Source organism: Branchiostoma lanceolatum, chromosome 17 (genome assembly GCF_035083965.1).
Source record: "Branchiostoma lanceolatum isolate klBraLanc5 chromosome 17, klBraLanc5.hap2, whole genome shotgun sequence".
NCBI classification, from domain to species: domain Eukaryota; kingdom Metazoa; phylum Chordata; class Leptocardii; order Amphioxiformes; family Branchiostomatidae; genus Branchiostoma; species Branchiostoma lanceolatum.
The window spans coordinates 13,103,924-13,120,996 of NC_089738.1; the positions used below are offsets into that span (position 1 = coordinate 13,103,924).

The 17,073-nt window shown below is 41.7% G+C and overlaps 2 protein-coding genes across 2 annotated transcripts; one reads left to right on the top strand and one right to left on the bottom strand.

Annotated features, from left to right (window-relative positions):
- The first annotated feature begins 186 nt into the window (after positions 1 to 186).
- LOC136422600 (uncharacterized) lies at positions 187 to 8,577 on the top strand. The gene is made up of 8 exons (XM_066410407.1): positions 187 to 572; positions 1,852 to 1,973; positions 2,428 to 2,607; positions 3,185 to 3,253; positions 3,669 to 3,819; positions 4,247 to 4,834; positions 5,189 to 5,614; positions 6,092 to 8,577. Exons 1-8 carry the CDS (start codon positions 434 to 436, stop codon positions 6,376 to 6,378), a joined length of 1,962 nt encoding a protein of 653 aa, XP_066266504.1. The 5' UTR covers positions 187 to 433; the 3' UTR covers positions 6,379 to 8,577.
- On the bottom strand, positions 8,488 to 16,580 carry LOC136422601 (calmodulin-like). Its single transcript, XM_066410408.1, has 7 exons — positions 16,449 to 16,580; positions 15,562 to 15,682; positions 14,844 to 14,981; positions 13,783 to 13,953; positions 11,818 to 11,895; positions 11,469 to 11,581; positions 8,488 to 9,310 (listed from the first exon to the last, which is right to left on the bottom strand). The coding sequence occupies exons 1-6, from the start codon at positions 16,449 to 16,451 to the stop codon at positions 11,514 to 11,516; spliced, it is 579 nt and encodes a 192-aa protein (XP_066266505.1). The 5' UTR covers positions 16,452 to 16,580; the 3' UTR covers positions 8,488 to 9,310; positions 11,469 to 11,513.
- Positions 16,581 to 17,073: the final 493 nt, after the last annotated feature.

A 17,073-nucleotide genomic window follows, 5' to 3' on the forward strand; every position in this document is an offset into this window, starting at 1 on the left:
AGAAAACGATATATTTTTAACAGAAGATTCATAGATTCAAAACGATCGTATCAAACAGAGGGTCTTTAATTTTTAGCCCTTTGATGAAGTGTTCCTTCACTAAATCGAAAAACTGGAACACAACAAAACTGACTTGACAAACATTTAACAGGTCAAGTGAGGAGAATCAACCCGGAAGTGGTTGCTGCCCGATAGTTGTGACTTCCGGGTTGAGAAATAAGACAGAACGTTTTGTTACGACGAAATCGGAGATGGTTTGGTCAAGTTCTGGTGACAAGAAGTCACAAAATACGCGCGCGGTTTAAATTCCTCGCACGTGCTGGCCCTCAAGGAATTTCAAGTACCATTCCTTATCATGAGACTTCGGTGAAGACTGCGAAAACAACTTCCGCTTTTTTTTTTCTGCGAGAAGGGCGGAACGTCGATCAGCGGCATGATTCGCGACATTCGTCGGGCGGTGAAGGCGCTGTCCCCCGCCGGGATCGGGCGGCATTCCGAGCTGGTGGAGCTGCTGCACGCCCAGAAGGAAACTCACGAAGCTCTCTGTAAATACATCACAGCCAGCAATAACGGTCAGTACATCTAGCTGTGTAAGGAAACATCGCCTAACCATGGGGAGGGGGGCATGCCTTCCTTGATACATACTTGCACTGGGAAGGTTCATAATTTGTTCCTGACACTCTGAATAATTGATATTAACAAAACAACCGTTTCAATGTGATGTTTTTTTTAATCAACATGTTCTTTTGCTTCCTAGCTTCACCATAATCCTTTCGATTTTATTCCTTTGATAATCTAGCGGTACAAGCTAGGGTTGGGTCGTGACGAAACATAATTTTTGCCACTCCTCTGCCCTTGCTGCAAAAACAAACGAGGAGCGAATAACGGTTGCGTGGACTGTTGGCTTGTGTAGAAACAACCGAGCGCAAATTAGATTTCCATTTCCAAGCGTGTAATCTGTGTGATTGCTCCTTTGATCCCATGTCAGCCAGTGCGCCGTGTATAAACAATGACGTCTATCGCAGTCCACTGTTGGGCACACTGTAGTCAGGGACGAGCCATTAACAGTTACAGTGGAGACCGTTACCCTCCAAGCAGATGTTAGGCTCCGGCTAGTTAGCAACGTTTTTTATTCGCCTTTTTCAGGATTTCATTTTGTCACGTTTTCTTTACTTCTTGGTGTCACATAAAGAAAACGTGACAAAATAGAAAGCCGGACAAACCCCCCCAAAACATATTCCAAACTAGCTGGAGCCTAACCTCTGCTTGGAGAGTAGAGACTCAAGGTCAAAACTCCATGCAAAAATCCTAACACAACAAAAGAAACAAACATAAACAGACGTAAATTATTAGATTTTCTTATGGAAAACATTCCCTGTTTTTGCATATATTTTCCCCAAGGTACAAAGTACTATTGGATGTTCCCTTATTAAGTAAACTATTTCACTAACCGTGACCTTTGCTGTTGATGTTTCTGACCACATCCACCGTTACATGCCGTTACATGCCTCGTGATCATGACATGTAACGTTAGAAGGTTCACTTAGGGTTTTGCAGTATGTTATGTTTTACAGTGCTCACTCTATGCAATGCAATAATCTCTAATTCTATTCAATAGTATACAACATGAATAGAGCGATTCTCCTTCTATTTATGCCCTAGATATAAAAGGTACAGCCTGAGGTAACTAATGACTGTCAAAATAAGCCTGATAAATTATTTGGCCTAAGAACTAGTTGACTCAGTGAGTATCTTTGTTTACAAAATAATGAAATTCCTTTATGAATAAATAGTCTACTTAATAAGGGAATTTCCAGGTATACTTGACTCATGATATTTGTGTATTTCCAGAGTCCCAACTTCTCCTGAAGTTTTCCAAGTGTCAGGATGACTTCACGATACGGGAGGTGTCAGTTCGGCAGGCGGAGATTCACTGGTTAGCAGACAAGATAGCAACAGAGTATGCTGACCAGGTGAGCACAAATAACACACGTATCTCTGACAAGAAGTTTATCTTTTGTTTGCTGGATTCTTGATTGTATGTAACAGTGGGGTTCAAGGGCCACTAACTGACCAGTCTAACTGGTCCGGACCTTTTAGCCTAGCGGTTATGGCATGCGGTCTGTGCCCTGGTGAGCCCGTGTTCAATCCCGGGAGCCAGGAGACTGTGCCTCTTGTGTTTCAGGTTAACAGGATAACTCCAAGTCCAAACATTGTGAATGGATATTTATTACAATGTGTTCATTCAGATTTTCACCTTGTATATGCTTTAAATTAACTCATTAGAGTAAAAATTATGATGATGATGATGATGAAGAAGAAATTTTCTATGGGTAGTTCTTAGCCTTTGCCGGCGATACTGTTAACCATGTAGATGTTTCCCTTTCCACAATAATGTTAGCCATGTAAATGTCACTGTTTCCACAGTACCTACAGTACAGGAAGGCCTTCAAGGAGGTTCTGGCGGAGCAGAAACTGCTGGATGAGATCCAGAAAGTGAAGGAAACGTGCGAGGCGAAGGTGCTGAAGCTCAGGAGGCAGACGGAGCACAGTAAGAAGAGGAGTGATGGGGCCAGGCTGGAGGCCATGCAGGCTGAGGTGGCCATGGTGAGTGGGGGGATCTCCAAGCAGATGTAGGGTCCATAATGGGGGTTATGTTTGATTGTGAAACCGAACAATCAGAAAGTAGAACACTTTCCTTCAATATTTCAAGAAGTTTACTGTTCTGAAACAGTAACTTTTAGAAAGCAGAATTTTTCCTTATATTTATATTTTTGACGCAGCACAGAAAGCAGAAGTCTTCATATCATTGTTTCAACACTCTCCTTCCATATTTTGTACTAATGGGTTGGAAACATAAAGATTAAGCCAGTCATGTGTTTAATCTGCATTATATTTATACATTAGTACTTCAAATATACATTTGTAGATAGAAAAACACTCATGGATGTTGGACGCTTGGCCCTTTTACAACTCGCCTATGGCTAATCAGACTCGGCTCAACACCCTAACTCTAACCCTGGCCGAGTTGATGTGGACAAATCGGTAAAGGGCCGAATCATCCTGATCCCAATACTCATCATGATAAGAATTAGAAGAACTGTGACTACATATAAAGTATCATTGACTGCACGTACTGCTGTGCCAGTACAGTATTTCATGTCATGTACATGTTTCCCTTCAGGCTGTATCAGCTGCAGAGGAATCCCAGACAAAGTACCAGATTGCCAAGACCAAGTTTGAAGTATACAAGGTACGGCAGGAATGTCAAGTACAAGTGTTCATGCTTGGCACGCTTGCCAAGGGTCTCTTCAACTTGTACTATTTCTTCAAACAGTTTCCTTGAGAATCTTGAGAGCTCATACAACCTGACTGGCAACTATGCCCTTTATAGAAATTACACAGTGTGCTATGAAGAAAACTATTTTTGTTCTTTTGCATGAATATACAGTGGACCTGGTACTGATTTTTGTTTTAAAAGATTTGCTAGAACTACCACGACATTTTTTGTGTGTGCATCATTTTGTTTTTAATATGAACTATGAAATTTTTTTTCACTTCTACCATGAAATCAAATCCCCACGAAAATAAGGGAATGTACAATTTTTCCAACCTAATTCAACTACATGTATTTGCAATTGTTGGAAAATCAAATATTTGCATTGCAGGCCGGAAAGGTAAAGGCAGCCTTGCTGACGCTGGCAGACAGCATGCAGCTGTACCACCAGAGATGCGGTATCCTAGCAACCACACAGCAGGCGCTGGCAGAGTTCATCCCCGAGGTCCCCACCCCCATGACTCCAGAGGATATGAAGAGTTGTAAGTTTATGTTTTCAGCCATGAATTTGCCTTTCTTTGAGAAAAAAAGAACTATTTTGAGAAAAAAGAGAACTTATTTTGAGAACTATTTGAGAATAAGGTAACATTGGCAAGCCAATACATAATGTTTATCTTCACATGGCCTAGCCTAACAAACTACTGCTCTTACTCAAACATGATATTTGTGGTGACCAGCCCCTCCAACTCTGTCCTGCCACTTGCTACATTATATAATGTTTAAATCATGGTCCAAGAACCTTATGTACTGAATCGCTTTGTTTTGTGTTTTGATAGTGGATGACAAATGAGTTGTTTTCTCTGCTTTTTATGCTGATTTTATTTTTGTAAAATATATCATTTAAACTGTACATGGTAAAAAACATGGCAGTAGCCTTGGTGTCAAGCCTAAATGTTTCATTTGTTACAGTGGATGATGAAGGAGTCCATCTGGTGAGAGAAGTGGCAGAGAAACTCAACATGCAGAACCCTCCTAAGGAGGGGGGGCAGGAGGAAGGATCCACCCTCCACACCTACCGACCCCTCACCTACCAACCCTCCCTCCCCTCCACCCACATGGTGCAACCCACCTCTCCACAGCCAGCCACAGGGCATGTGCAGGACAGTACTACGTCTGCAGACGGAATGGGGGAGGACAGGGTCAGCATAAGAAAAAATCCTTTTGATGAAGAAGCAGTCCCACCTGCTAGTCCCGAGGTTGAAGACAGTGGACCACCTTTACCCTCTTCTCAAAACTCCAGCCAAAACTTAGCGCCTGAAGGGACAACAACCGCCAAGACCACCCCAAGCCGCCCCCCTCCCCCATCCCATCCCCCGTCGCACACAAGAGATGTCTCACCGTCTGCCAGAGATGACCCGGCAAGTTTATCATCAACAGAAGCCCCTCCCAGAAGGCTGACGAGGATGCTGTCTGGAAAGGGTCCTCCCCCCGCCAGACCCCCACCCCCGAAAGCAGCAACTCTACCCAACAGGCCGCCCGCACCGCTGCCAAGACCAGGTAATTATATAAAGTACTGTAAATGCAGAAATGTTCGCGGGGATTTAATTTCGCGGTAGAGAGAAAATGGACTGTTCGCAGTGACTGTCGCAGTGACTGTCACAGTGCTACAGTCACATAATGGATTGGCTTTTTGTGGTGGGTTAAGTTCGGGGTAAAGAGTTCACCGAGAAAACCACAAGCATAAAACCACCGCGAACATTTCTGCATTTGCAATACCTTCCCTGCATGTTGGATTTAAAGCACAGGACTTTGCTTTTATCTGGATGTAGCTGGAGGCCCTAGTCATTGAAACGAACAGCAAACATTTAAAAAATCACAGTACTCATACAAAATTATTGTGTCCTTTTCCAGATCTGATGGCCACACATGACGACGACAGTCTGGACTACAGTGAACCCTACACAGATCTAAACAACTACATCGATCCCAGCACTGTCGTTGGTCCAAAAGTTGAACCTCAACAGCAAGCTCTACAATCCAACGACACTGCCCAACAACCTCCTGACGTTGCCGTGCCAACAACAGATGTTTCCCAGCAACCGTCAGAAGATTCTGAAGTTGCAGCGGAAACTTCAGAAGTTGCCAGGCAACCGAGCAAGCCCAGTCGGCCGCCCCACAGCTTGCTGGCCAGACAGTTGTCGGATGCGCTGATGAGGAGACAGGCGTCAGGAGACTCGATGGGAGAGGAGGAGGCGGCTCTGGAGAGGAGCGACTCAGTCGACCACAGCTATGTGGAGATTGTGGATGGAGTGCCACAGGAGGAAATTCAACATAATGGTTAGTTCATTCATTCATTTGTTTGGAATTGGACCCTTGTTGTACCTAGTGGCACATATGGCAGCAAGTTTCCTTGCTGTGTTAGTAGTAGGATATATCTTTACAGGGAGGGGTTTCTAGCCCTTTAATGTGCTCGAAGAACCTCCCCAAACACGGGACCCCCAGTTTACACATCTTCCCAAAGACAGGTGCAGTCCCAACTGAGATGCCCTTCCCAGGTTTGAACCAGGGTCTCCAGACCATGGTTGAGAGTTAGACGTGAGGAAGGTCATCTGTGGTTGGGAGTTGGTCAGTGAGCTAGTCTCTAAAATTCGTCTGCACCAGCTGACTATAAATTTTGTAAAATAAAAATTGGGAAAGTTATCTTAGATGCAATAGGGGAGCAAACTGGAGCTAGAATAGGATGGATTCCAGGCTACTCCCAACTCAGCATATGTGTACATATCCACACTGATTTATCTTGTTTGGCATCCTTAGGTGATGGAGATAGCAGTCAGCTGACACAGGAGCAAGATGCCTCGTCCAAGGAGACTGAAGACGTCCCCAACCAAGACAGTGGTGGGATCACATTTACTGCAGAGGGCAGTGGAGACGCCATAGAAGACCAGGATTCAGCTGATGTGGAGAAGAATAAGTGTGAAGAGGCTAGAAGTGAGAGGAAGGATCCAGACACCGACAAGGTGTCCAATGAAAACGTTAAAGGGGATGCTGAGGTAGATGTTGCAAACAGTAAAGAACAGCTGCAAACAGAAACACAGGCCTAGTTTTTTACAGTACTGGTGGTTTATGAAAATGAAGCCTGTGGTATTATGTTTTGTGCCATTCTGAAATTCATGGTCTTGCATGTAGTATACCCCTTGTAATGTTCATATCCACTCTCTACATTAAGAAGGTTCTGTATGTTATGTTACCATTAAGACTTTATAGTCCATGTTGTGGGCTTTACTTCTCAACTCTGCACTGGTCACAGAAGACGTTTGTAACGAAAACAGAACAAGTACAACCATCTATGCACATGTTGACCCAGCCAGTAGGTAGTTAACTGTAGTATGATGCTTTGTATTTAGTGCCTCTATCGACACATTGACACAGGTTGGCTTTGAGTCTGAAGAGCCTCTATCAGCAAAGTAGGGAGTCCTGTGTGGCAGTTATGTTAAAAGTTTACAGTAAAGAGCTGAAAGTGTGTTCCAACACAAAAGGTAACCATGTTAGATTTTTCACTCCAACTGTGGTCTTCCTCAGATTTCAAGTTACTGTAAAATTTAGTGATTTTTGTGGGAATTTGAATTCGTGGTAGGAAGTGAAAGACGGTTTTCACAGTGTTAAAACAATTCTGTAGAACAGTAACGTTAGAGATACATTTAATTGAAAATGCAATTTGCTTTATCATGAGGTCACTGAGGATTTAAAATCACTGCAAGCGTTTAAAGATTTACAGTACCAATCACCCAAGACAGCAGGACAGTGGAAAATTTGATGAACTAACCATTTGTGTTTGAATAAAGTTTTACTCAGTCTGTACTATGTTAACTATCAGCACAGATGAACTTTCATGCTCTTGTCAAAAGTTATTACAAAGCAACTTGATATGATAAACTGACATATAACTATACTCACCATATACCAACTAGATAAAATTACTTCTCACATACATATCAAGTTCTTTATCCATATGTTTGTGTATTGTTTACCACCTAAAAGCACAATTTTACATTTACATTACATTAATTCTTTTCTTAACTAAGATGTAGATTTTGATGTCCTGGTATTTAGAGTTAATGTTGTACAATATTATTCGAGTTTAGAAATGGTTGTGTTTCTATGACTCTGTTCCATGTTATTGTAACCCTACAATTAGCGTTGTTAAGAAGATCAAGTTTTATATAAAATTACAGTTAGAGTTCGAGTTCAAATGATTATCGGTTAAGTGCAAATGTGTTTGCATGTCGGTAATGTTGTCCATAGAATGGACCTCTTGTTTGTAGAAAGAAAGCCATAATTTCATCTGACAATATGCAAATAACAAAAGTCTTTAAAAGGCTGTTGTAACAAGATCCTGATAATCATAACAGAGCTACTATAGAGCGTATGTGTCCATTGGTAGAACATACCAACAATACCTGGATATTTTTGCAGCACAACTTTTAGGGAGCCTTACACATTTTAAAGGCTCTCCAGCTGTTTTGGCTGTTTGCCGTATTTGTATTGCCATAACTGAGATGCCATGCTGGTATACTTCCTTTAACAAAAATACTTGCTGGCATAACTGAAATAATATTAATGCCTGTTATATGCTTTATGTGCAATTTATACACAGAAAAATTAACTGCATGCTGCATTTTGGTTTCTAGACACAGTATATTGACACCAATCATTCACTTTTGCACATACATTGTTTTGAGTATTTGTGATAGTATTTTGTTTGGAGAAGACAATGTGTAATGTTACATGTAGTACCTCTGTAGGTAGACAGAGGGAGTAGTCGAGCCATCTGTTGAAATGTTAGGGCATGCTTTGTTGTTTAAATATGATTGTTGCATTTACTGAGAAAAGTAATTTAAGATAGTCCGTTATTTTCAAACAGTTCTAAACTTAAGCCACATGTATCAATGATAATCAACGTTATATTAGTGTTGTATTGCTTTGCCTTCTATGCATGATGCAACTTGCATTATGTTGACTATATTATTTTGGGCGACGCTTCAGGGGCTAGTATATTATTCCTGACTTTTTGTTACTCCAGAATTTAGATAAGAGTAACATGTTCACCAACAAAAACTCACAGATGTTAGATTGGCAGATATAGAAAATTAATCATTTAGCCCATGTAACTGTATTATTTGTTGCAGAAACAAATCCAAGATAAGTGCAAATAATTTTTTCACTCCTCTTTAATGTTGTTTACAGCAGTTCATACCATTTGTACATTGTACTACTTTTACATGATAAAATCCCCAAGCCAGCCCCTGTTTAAAGTATGATGTGTCTTGTTATCTGTATTGTATAGCCGGTATAACCACCCTTCAGTGTAACACACCACAGAACAGAACGACCTGCCATACCTAACTTTTTCACATCTAACTCCAGGCATTGTTTAAAGCAATTTATTGCGAATGTACTCGGAGACACTCTATGATAGCTCTCAGGAAAAAACAAACGAGTCTTCACACCTCAATCTTTGTTACAAGAGGAAAGTAGACTGACACAGAGACGACAGTTTCAGGTAAAACGTTTAAAAGTCGTTCATCAGGGTGAAGTTTCACAGCCCACTCTCTCCTGGCGTCCGACTAGCTTACTCATGAGACAGACGAACTCCTTACATTCCCTTACCGATAAAAGTACTGGGTTTGGTCCGCATGTTTTTCTTCTTTTTTTTTTCGGAGAAAAAAAGGAAAGAGAAAGAAAGAGAAATGTAAAATGGGATCGGAGGTCCCCCAACCTCCCCCCGGACAGACGGAGACAGACGGTTTTACTCTGAAGAACTTCGTCTCAGGTCTTGTCTACTTCCTCCTTGCTTTATATCAAACAACCAGACTGAAGACATCGTTTAAAATCTCAAGTTAAGATCTAGAAAAACAAAGCAGCGTCGTAAACAGTGGAGAAGCAAATCACAACGTAAGAAACATCAATTCTGTTTTTGAAATTCGGTATTACTGTTTTCTTTCTCGGAAGCGATTGTCTATAGATCTATAGATATTCTCACTAACCGTAAGTCACTTTCTGGCAGTTCACTGAAATGGGCGTTGGCTACCTTAGCAACACATAGCAACCACCTTTGACCGCAATTTTCACACATTTTCCCCATTGTTCGATAATTACCCCCTCTCCACCTACTGTGAAAACTTTTCAGGTGGGGTGCCGCTGGACAGGCCAGGCTGCTACCTGGCACCCTGGGGAGTGTGACTGAGCTTCATATATGGCTGTCTGGAAAACCAAGCTAGGATGTGTATTCTAAGAAATCAACAATGGGTTCAATTTTAAAACGTTTTCCCGTGTTTATAAACTATTTCTAGCCTCTTTAACTTCTCTTGAAGTTGGATAGATCCACATATCGACTGTAAAACACACACGTCAAATAAATGGATAGATTCACACGGAGCAGTTGTTTTAAATGAATTGAAATACTTGTAGCCAGACATATAAGACATATAAAAGTTGCCAGATTGAACAGGGTTGATTGGCGTTCAAGAGGAGATAGAAACTGCACTTCCCGCTGTGTAAACCTGTAACGTTACGATCTTGTACCAAACAGAATGCAATAATGAGATTTCCTTGACTTATTAAAAAAACGCAGCTGCTCACTTGCGTAAGATACGCTTTTACAAAAACTTGATGAAGAAGGGATCCAAGACTCGAATCAATAGAGATGGACTAGCTGGAGAAAAAAAAAACTTGTCAACAAACCAGGGGAGCCATGCCACCCCCTCCTGTTTTGTTTCTCTGCACTGACTGAGAAATGTTGACACTTAAAGACCCCAGTAAAACTTAACTATATAAAGGCTGGATAATGTAAACTAATATTAGGCTTCAGTGTGCTGCTGGCAGCCGTGCAGTGCACATCAGTCGAGGCCTGCATGGGACAGTTTACCAAGGGCATTACTATTCAACTTGTGTTTGAAATAACAACAGATATCAGAAATGAAAGTCTTGATATTCACCAAGAAGGACACTTAGCCCAGAAATAAAATAATGACAACAATGGCGTGTGATTTAGTTTGAGACATCGGCTGACAGTTCTGTGTACAGCTCTACGGAGCCCCAGTCTATACTGGTTTCTTAGACTGCAAGTAGACACTAAAATTACAAGTCATATTTCTAGACACACAACTACCAATTAAGCTAATGTGGGGAAGACATTTTCAAATTGGAAACGGAGTTACAGTTAGATATTCTGACACTATATTGTATCTAGGTGGGAATACACGTGTTAACTTTTCGCTTTGTTAGTTTTATGATCACCAAATGCATCGCTGTCATTTGAAAAGTCTTCAAAAATCTTCTGATCATAATTTTCTTAGCAACCGTATGTGTATGTATGTTGTACTTTAAAACTTTGAGATAACATAAAGAGAATTATTGTTTGTGCACCACCTATGCTTGAGACCATGTTTGTGAATTGTTTTTAAAACCAAGCCATACTGTGTCTGGCAGGTAAGCCACTGCCAGGTAAAGCTGTGAACAAGCCATTGTTCTGCCCAGGTAGTCTGCTCTCCTACTGTGAGGGTGCCTTGTCAACAACTTGATTGGCCATATTGTTCACAAATCATAACAAAGAGATCACATTTCACCTCTGGGGATGCCAAAAGTCCTTATTTTGTAGTCTATTTTTTAATCAAGTGGTGCATGTTCAGATAATGTCATTCCAACTTACAAAAAACATGGATGGAAAGAACACATGTTGCGCAATTATCTCTCGTTGAGACCGTTGTTGTGGAGGATTCCAGTGCTTAGCTGTGCCTTCATGAATATTTCCAATGGCCTATTTTTGTCAATTTTTTAAACATATTATGAAAATATTTGTTCTGATTATAGTAGTAGACATGGCCTCAACGGGATGTTGTAGAGTGGTCTTCGCTGAATACGTACATACCAAATTTGTCTTAAAAAAGGATGTCTGTGCGATGCACATAGTGTTTAAAGGTAGTTATATTCTCAAGTGCTTATTATATTAATATTGAGATATGGATAATGTATGTGTGAAGTGAATGTGGTCAGATCGCATCTTACTAATATGCACCACCAAAACATGTCAGCAATTCTGGAGAAAAACCATCAGGTAAGCGGGTACTAGCCATGAAAGTCGGGGCAGCAGTTAATTAGGCTGGAGGCTGAAAAGTGACTTACGGTTAGTGAGTTTGCAAAGTATAAACAAAATTGTAGGACGCGATGTCTGTAACTTCTATTTCTTTTCTTCTTTTGGCTCTTCTGTTGCGTCTTTCCCTTCCTTCAACAAGAAGGTACAAAACTCTGCAAAAGAAAGAAAAAAATATTTGGTTAGCTGAGCAATAATGTAAACTCGAGAGGACTTTACGGTAGGGGGGGATAAGAAGTAGTCTGGTATCCATCCTTTGCGATGCTTACAAAGTAGCTTACTCTGATGAATTCCTCACCACATCTGGTGAAATTCTGCTATTTTTTGTCAGTTACGTAGAGACTACATTAAAACAGTGAATAAAGGAGTGATTACTGGTGTTGTCCTGTACCTTCGATGTTGATCCTGCCGTCCCCATCCTCCAGTCCGGACATCAGCTCTTCGATCTCCTCATCCTTCAGTTTCTCTCCTGCACAAACAATCGTCACATTAAAATGTAAACCATTCTGCACAAACAGTCGTCACATGAAAATGTCAATCATTCTGCACAAACAATCGTCACGCAAAACTGTCAATCATTTCTTCAAGCTCAAAAAAGAAGATGTGAATCTGAAGAGATCTACAACTGCAGTATCAGTAGCCCTATGGTATGCACACTTCATAATAGATCGTGTTCAGCACCAAGGACATGTATGCTAACGTGTGTGAATGGTGTGTTCAGATCCAAGGACAGGTATGCTAACGTGTGTGTGGATGGTGTTAAGCACCAAGGACAGGCATGCTAGCATGTGTGAATGATGGGGTGTTCAGTACTAAGGACATGTATACTAACTTGTGTGGATAGTGCTCAGCACTAAGGACAGGTACGCTGACATGCGTATGGATGGTGTTCAGCACCAAGGACAGCTACGTTTTCCTATGTGTTGGTTGCGTGCAGCACCAAGGGCATGTATAGAATTCGTGAACAATGATTTTTATCCTACTTACTCATGGCTAGCACCCAATAGTGATCATCATTAGAAAATCCGTATAAAGATAAAACCATATGTATATTATCCGCCTTATCTTCATTTTCCTCACTTAACGTCAGTTAAAACTTGGCGCTAACATACTTAAGTTAAAGAGTGTGGCGTAGATTACGACCATGACGTTTGATAAAGGATGTGACGTAGGCGTCGTTGCAAGTTTTCTGGGCCCTGCTTTGGAGATGTAGAAAGACCTGGTCTTTTGTTTACAGGCCACTCTGCACTCCAAATCAGGGACAAGAACAACATCGGTGTGAGACAGTCGGTCTTCTTTCGTCTGCAGCAACACCCGGAATTAGTCGCAAGAACAACGCCGGTATGAGACAGTCGGTCTCCTGTCGTTTACAGCAGTTAGAACCCCCCCCCCTCCCAATTGTCCTTTCCATTCACTTCTTGATCTTCTTCTTCCGTCGGACTCGAAGCGCAGTGCTAGAGACGAAACCTATAAATGCTTCTTTGATAGCTGATAGTGTTTCGCTACGGCTCGCTTATATAGCCAAGTACACTGTAGCACTCATACCCTTATCGACTAAAAAGAGCCCAGCCGAGAAGCCTACTATGGAGGTTATGGCGTATAAAGGAAAAAACGATGTCATGAAATCCCCATACACACCCTAATTCAACATACATACGACATCACATTCCATCAACGTCCGTATATGGTAGTCACGTGACGTGTTGTCCATATAGCCCAGTGAAGAGGAATGTTTCTGTTAGAGCCATTATCCGGTCGAGGTCACTTCAAGATCATCGTAAATTTAGTGGAGATGGCTGTGTGGTGAAACAGACCAATCACACTTCTTGCTCATTGCAGAGGAATTACAAAGTAGAGTGCTGATTTAACACAGCTCACAATCAAAGTGAGGGGAAACAACGATTTTGTTGCTGGATTACACACTTAACCTTTCTTTTGAGTCATTTCAAATGCCTGACTATGTTTTACGATGGTATTTATCGTCATCATACCTATATTCACACCATACAATGATAAATGTTTGCTATCATCTTTTACTCTTTTTATATAAATGCATTTCAGTCTGTTGGAACTACCAAGTGCATTTGTAAATGACGATCATTATTTGACGATGAAAAGAATCTTTAGACCATATTCCTGCCCAATTGATTAATCAATTAAAAGGCTGAATGCATATAACTTAGATAACTAATCAAAAATGAAATCAAAACTTACTACTAGTGTACTACATTAAACTCTGCAGTTTACATGCCTATTCTAAGTCCCTGAAAAACGTGTAAACGTTTTTTTCAAGACAACTATTTTTCACTATGACATAAGATATGATTGAGAGATTGTTGTGATCAGTAGTTCTTACCTAGATAGGAGAGTCCGTGTCTGAAGGCTGCGCTGTCGATGACTCCGATCCCGTCCTTGTCGTAACACTTCAGACACTCCTGGAACGCCTCGTGGTTATCGAACGGGTCCCGGAACTTCATGGTTTCACCCAGGTACGGCAGGAAGGCATCGAAATCTATCCGCTTGTCGTCTAAAGTGTTAAGATAGAGAAAGGTAAAGTTGTCATCCTCATCGGCGTACCCGTACTTGTGTCTCAACTGGTAACTTAGCAGAATCACAGTTGAGCTCCTGGTTTGGATTAGTTGCTAACTTAATCCTGGGAAGGGCATCTCGGTTGGAGCTGCACCCGTTCTTCGGAAGGGACGCTTGTTCTATGTCCCCACCCGAAAGGACAAATACAACCCCTCAATTGTGGTAAGAAATGATACTTTTCTTAATAAATTAACAGATTTTTTATAATCAAACGGCATATTCAGCACCAGAGACACTACACCGCCCTTTACCTTTACCTTCCTAACATTCCAGCCCCCTGCCCCTTTTCTGTATAAAGGCATGGAATGATTGAAGGTGTATTAATATCCTACCAACATATTTGGTGTTTAGGCTCCATATCCTTTAACATATCACACGGCAATGGTCCAGCAGAGTGCGCCTATCCTAGTCTCCGTTACATACTGCCTCACTGAGCATTTGTTTTACATACAAATGTAAATCTATACGGGCGTTCTGATAAGAGCCTGGTCACCTGCGTCGTACGATTGTCGTACGATAACAAACTGACGACATTCTTAGGATAGTCGTGCATGTGTCGTGCAAGAGTCAGCTGTCTTGTTTTAGAAAACGCTGTCTTAGATCCTTGTTATTGTCGGTGGTTGGTTCTGTCACGGCCTGCTCGAAAATTATACGACATCAAAATCGTACGACGGCCTACGACGAATGTGACTGCGCTGTTACATCCTGCATTCTGATTGGGTTCTGAGACTTTGCTCTGAACGCTTGGACGGGCATCAGATCTCGACAAACAATCAGAATGTTGTAGCTATCAGAAAACTGCGCGAATGCGAAGTTGAAGCTACGTACCCCCAATCTCCTTGATGAACTGCTGACACAGCGACACGGTGGGGTTCTCTCCGAACGACCGGAGCACATCGCCGATTTGCCGCCCGTAGATCTTCCCGTCTCCGATCTCGTCAAACAGCGTGTACCAATCCTTGAAGTCTGCGGAGTAGGAAATCAAAGTACATTGAAAAAATAATGTTTTGTTAGTTTCTAGGATTTGTCTTCTTTTGAGATTTCACTACTGATTTCGTCACTTCCCAATGTCTCTCAGCTAACTTAGCTATTACATAAAGGTAGAACAGAGGCTTAGTATTGATATGCAATACTACGTTCATACCTAATGTTTATTTTAGAGGTCAATCGTTGGTTTCAAAGACAATGCTTTTTCCAAAGGGTATACGTATGATCAAACAATTTTTGAACGTGCAACTTAGCAGGCGCCATGGTATCAGTGTGCAATGTTGAATCTCTGGCGTCATTAATATCAAATCGCTTTTAAACATTCTCAGATAACTGCCAAAATGTCTTATATAGAGAGGATATGTGGAGTGGACTAATCCTTAAAACTATAAACCGACACCCTTTGAGGAGCTTCCATTGGGGAGTATGCAGTAAATGTGGAGCGGGCTATTTCATGGCTAGCTTGATAGATTCAAGTCCAAAAGTCAAAATAAACATGTAGACAATAGACAAAAGTCCGCCTCACGAATCTAAAAAAATGCCCCATATGGAGACTTACCCTCCATGACGCCATCGTCCAACTTGGGCGCCTCCCGCTTGGGGGGAGGAGGGGCCTTGGCTTCTTCCTTGGGAGGCTCTTCCTTCTTGGCAGCCTCTTTCTTGGCTGCGGCCTTCGGTGGCTTAACCAGGAGAAGGAAGAGTACGAAACGCGTACTTTAATCATTGTTCTACAGCATTTAGGATTCCGTTCTTTTTTCTCTTTGTGCGTCATCATACGCTAGCCCGCTATCCATCTTACTCTAGCTCCGGGTCGCTTCTTTGATCGCTCCCCTGCCAAATTGGCGCCTGGGTCGTTTTAAATATTCGGGTAGAAGATATCTTTTACGCGAATATTAAAGGAGAGCTCTGCTTGGCACACGGTCATCAGAGATTAGAGAAGCAGACTGACACTAGATTAGGATGGACCAGGCTACCAATGCAATACACCGGTGCACCACAGAAAACATTTAAGGTTTCCAAACATTCCAGTCCTCATGCATGATGGCCGATTTTGTATCAAGGAAAATAAGCTAAGATTCATAATGGTAATTCATAAGATTCCCAGTAACGCTCGGGTCACCATCTACTGTAGAGATCTTCCTCATAGGGGGTTTCAAGGCATTTGCAGGATTTAGGTTTTCTCCTTTCGCCACATTGAACTGATTTCAATAATTTATAGAGAAACACTGGAGTAAAATGAAGGTCAAACGTATGCCCGATGACCTTGTACCTTTTCAGTATCATCCTAGCACAGATGCAGCTTCCGCGGTAGCAACTTTTACATTTCCTATCAAACCTTGTTTTCTCCTTGCACTCAACATGAATAAAAGCATCCAACTCTTTGCAAATTCAAGGAATCCTGGTATAGAATATTGCATGAAAGCGAGAAAACCAGAGAAGTCTTACCATGATGGTTCCTCTGTCCTGGGCGACCTATTGTGAGAACCTGTGGATCTTTCCAGCCAATTTATGCCCTGGAGAAAATAGCTTTTCTCATTTTGGTCCGATGCGCCAAAATTGTAGATTCCACAGTACCCTTTTGACCTCACCCTACCATATGTGCGCCCGGCTCTGCGCTGAATTCCTGCGGCCCAAGTTTGGACAGGACAGTTGTCGTCTTCACCTTTTACGAAGAGGCGATCAGTGGAGCATCCAAGGGTAGGGTGACCGATCTATCCAGGGCGACTTATTTGTGTATGAAATGCAGAATAATGTTGGTGGAAAATTTTCTGGTCATCGATTCGTTCTGGTCTTCTCCCTTGTCATCGATCGCTATTCCCTTTTCTCCGGCTATAGTTATTACGAATAGATTCTTTGGACATTTTCTCTTGTGCGGCACTTCTTTTTCATACTCTTACCACGGTTACACGAGGTATTCAAAGATGTGAAACACCGGTACCTCGGCCTCTTAGATGTATCAAACAAGCAAATGAAACGATGGCCTTATCAAAATTTAACGTTAAACTATGAAGTTTCGGGTGATCCTGATCAATTGCATTGCATTGTATTATTAGAAAGTTTTTTTACATTT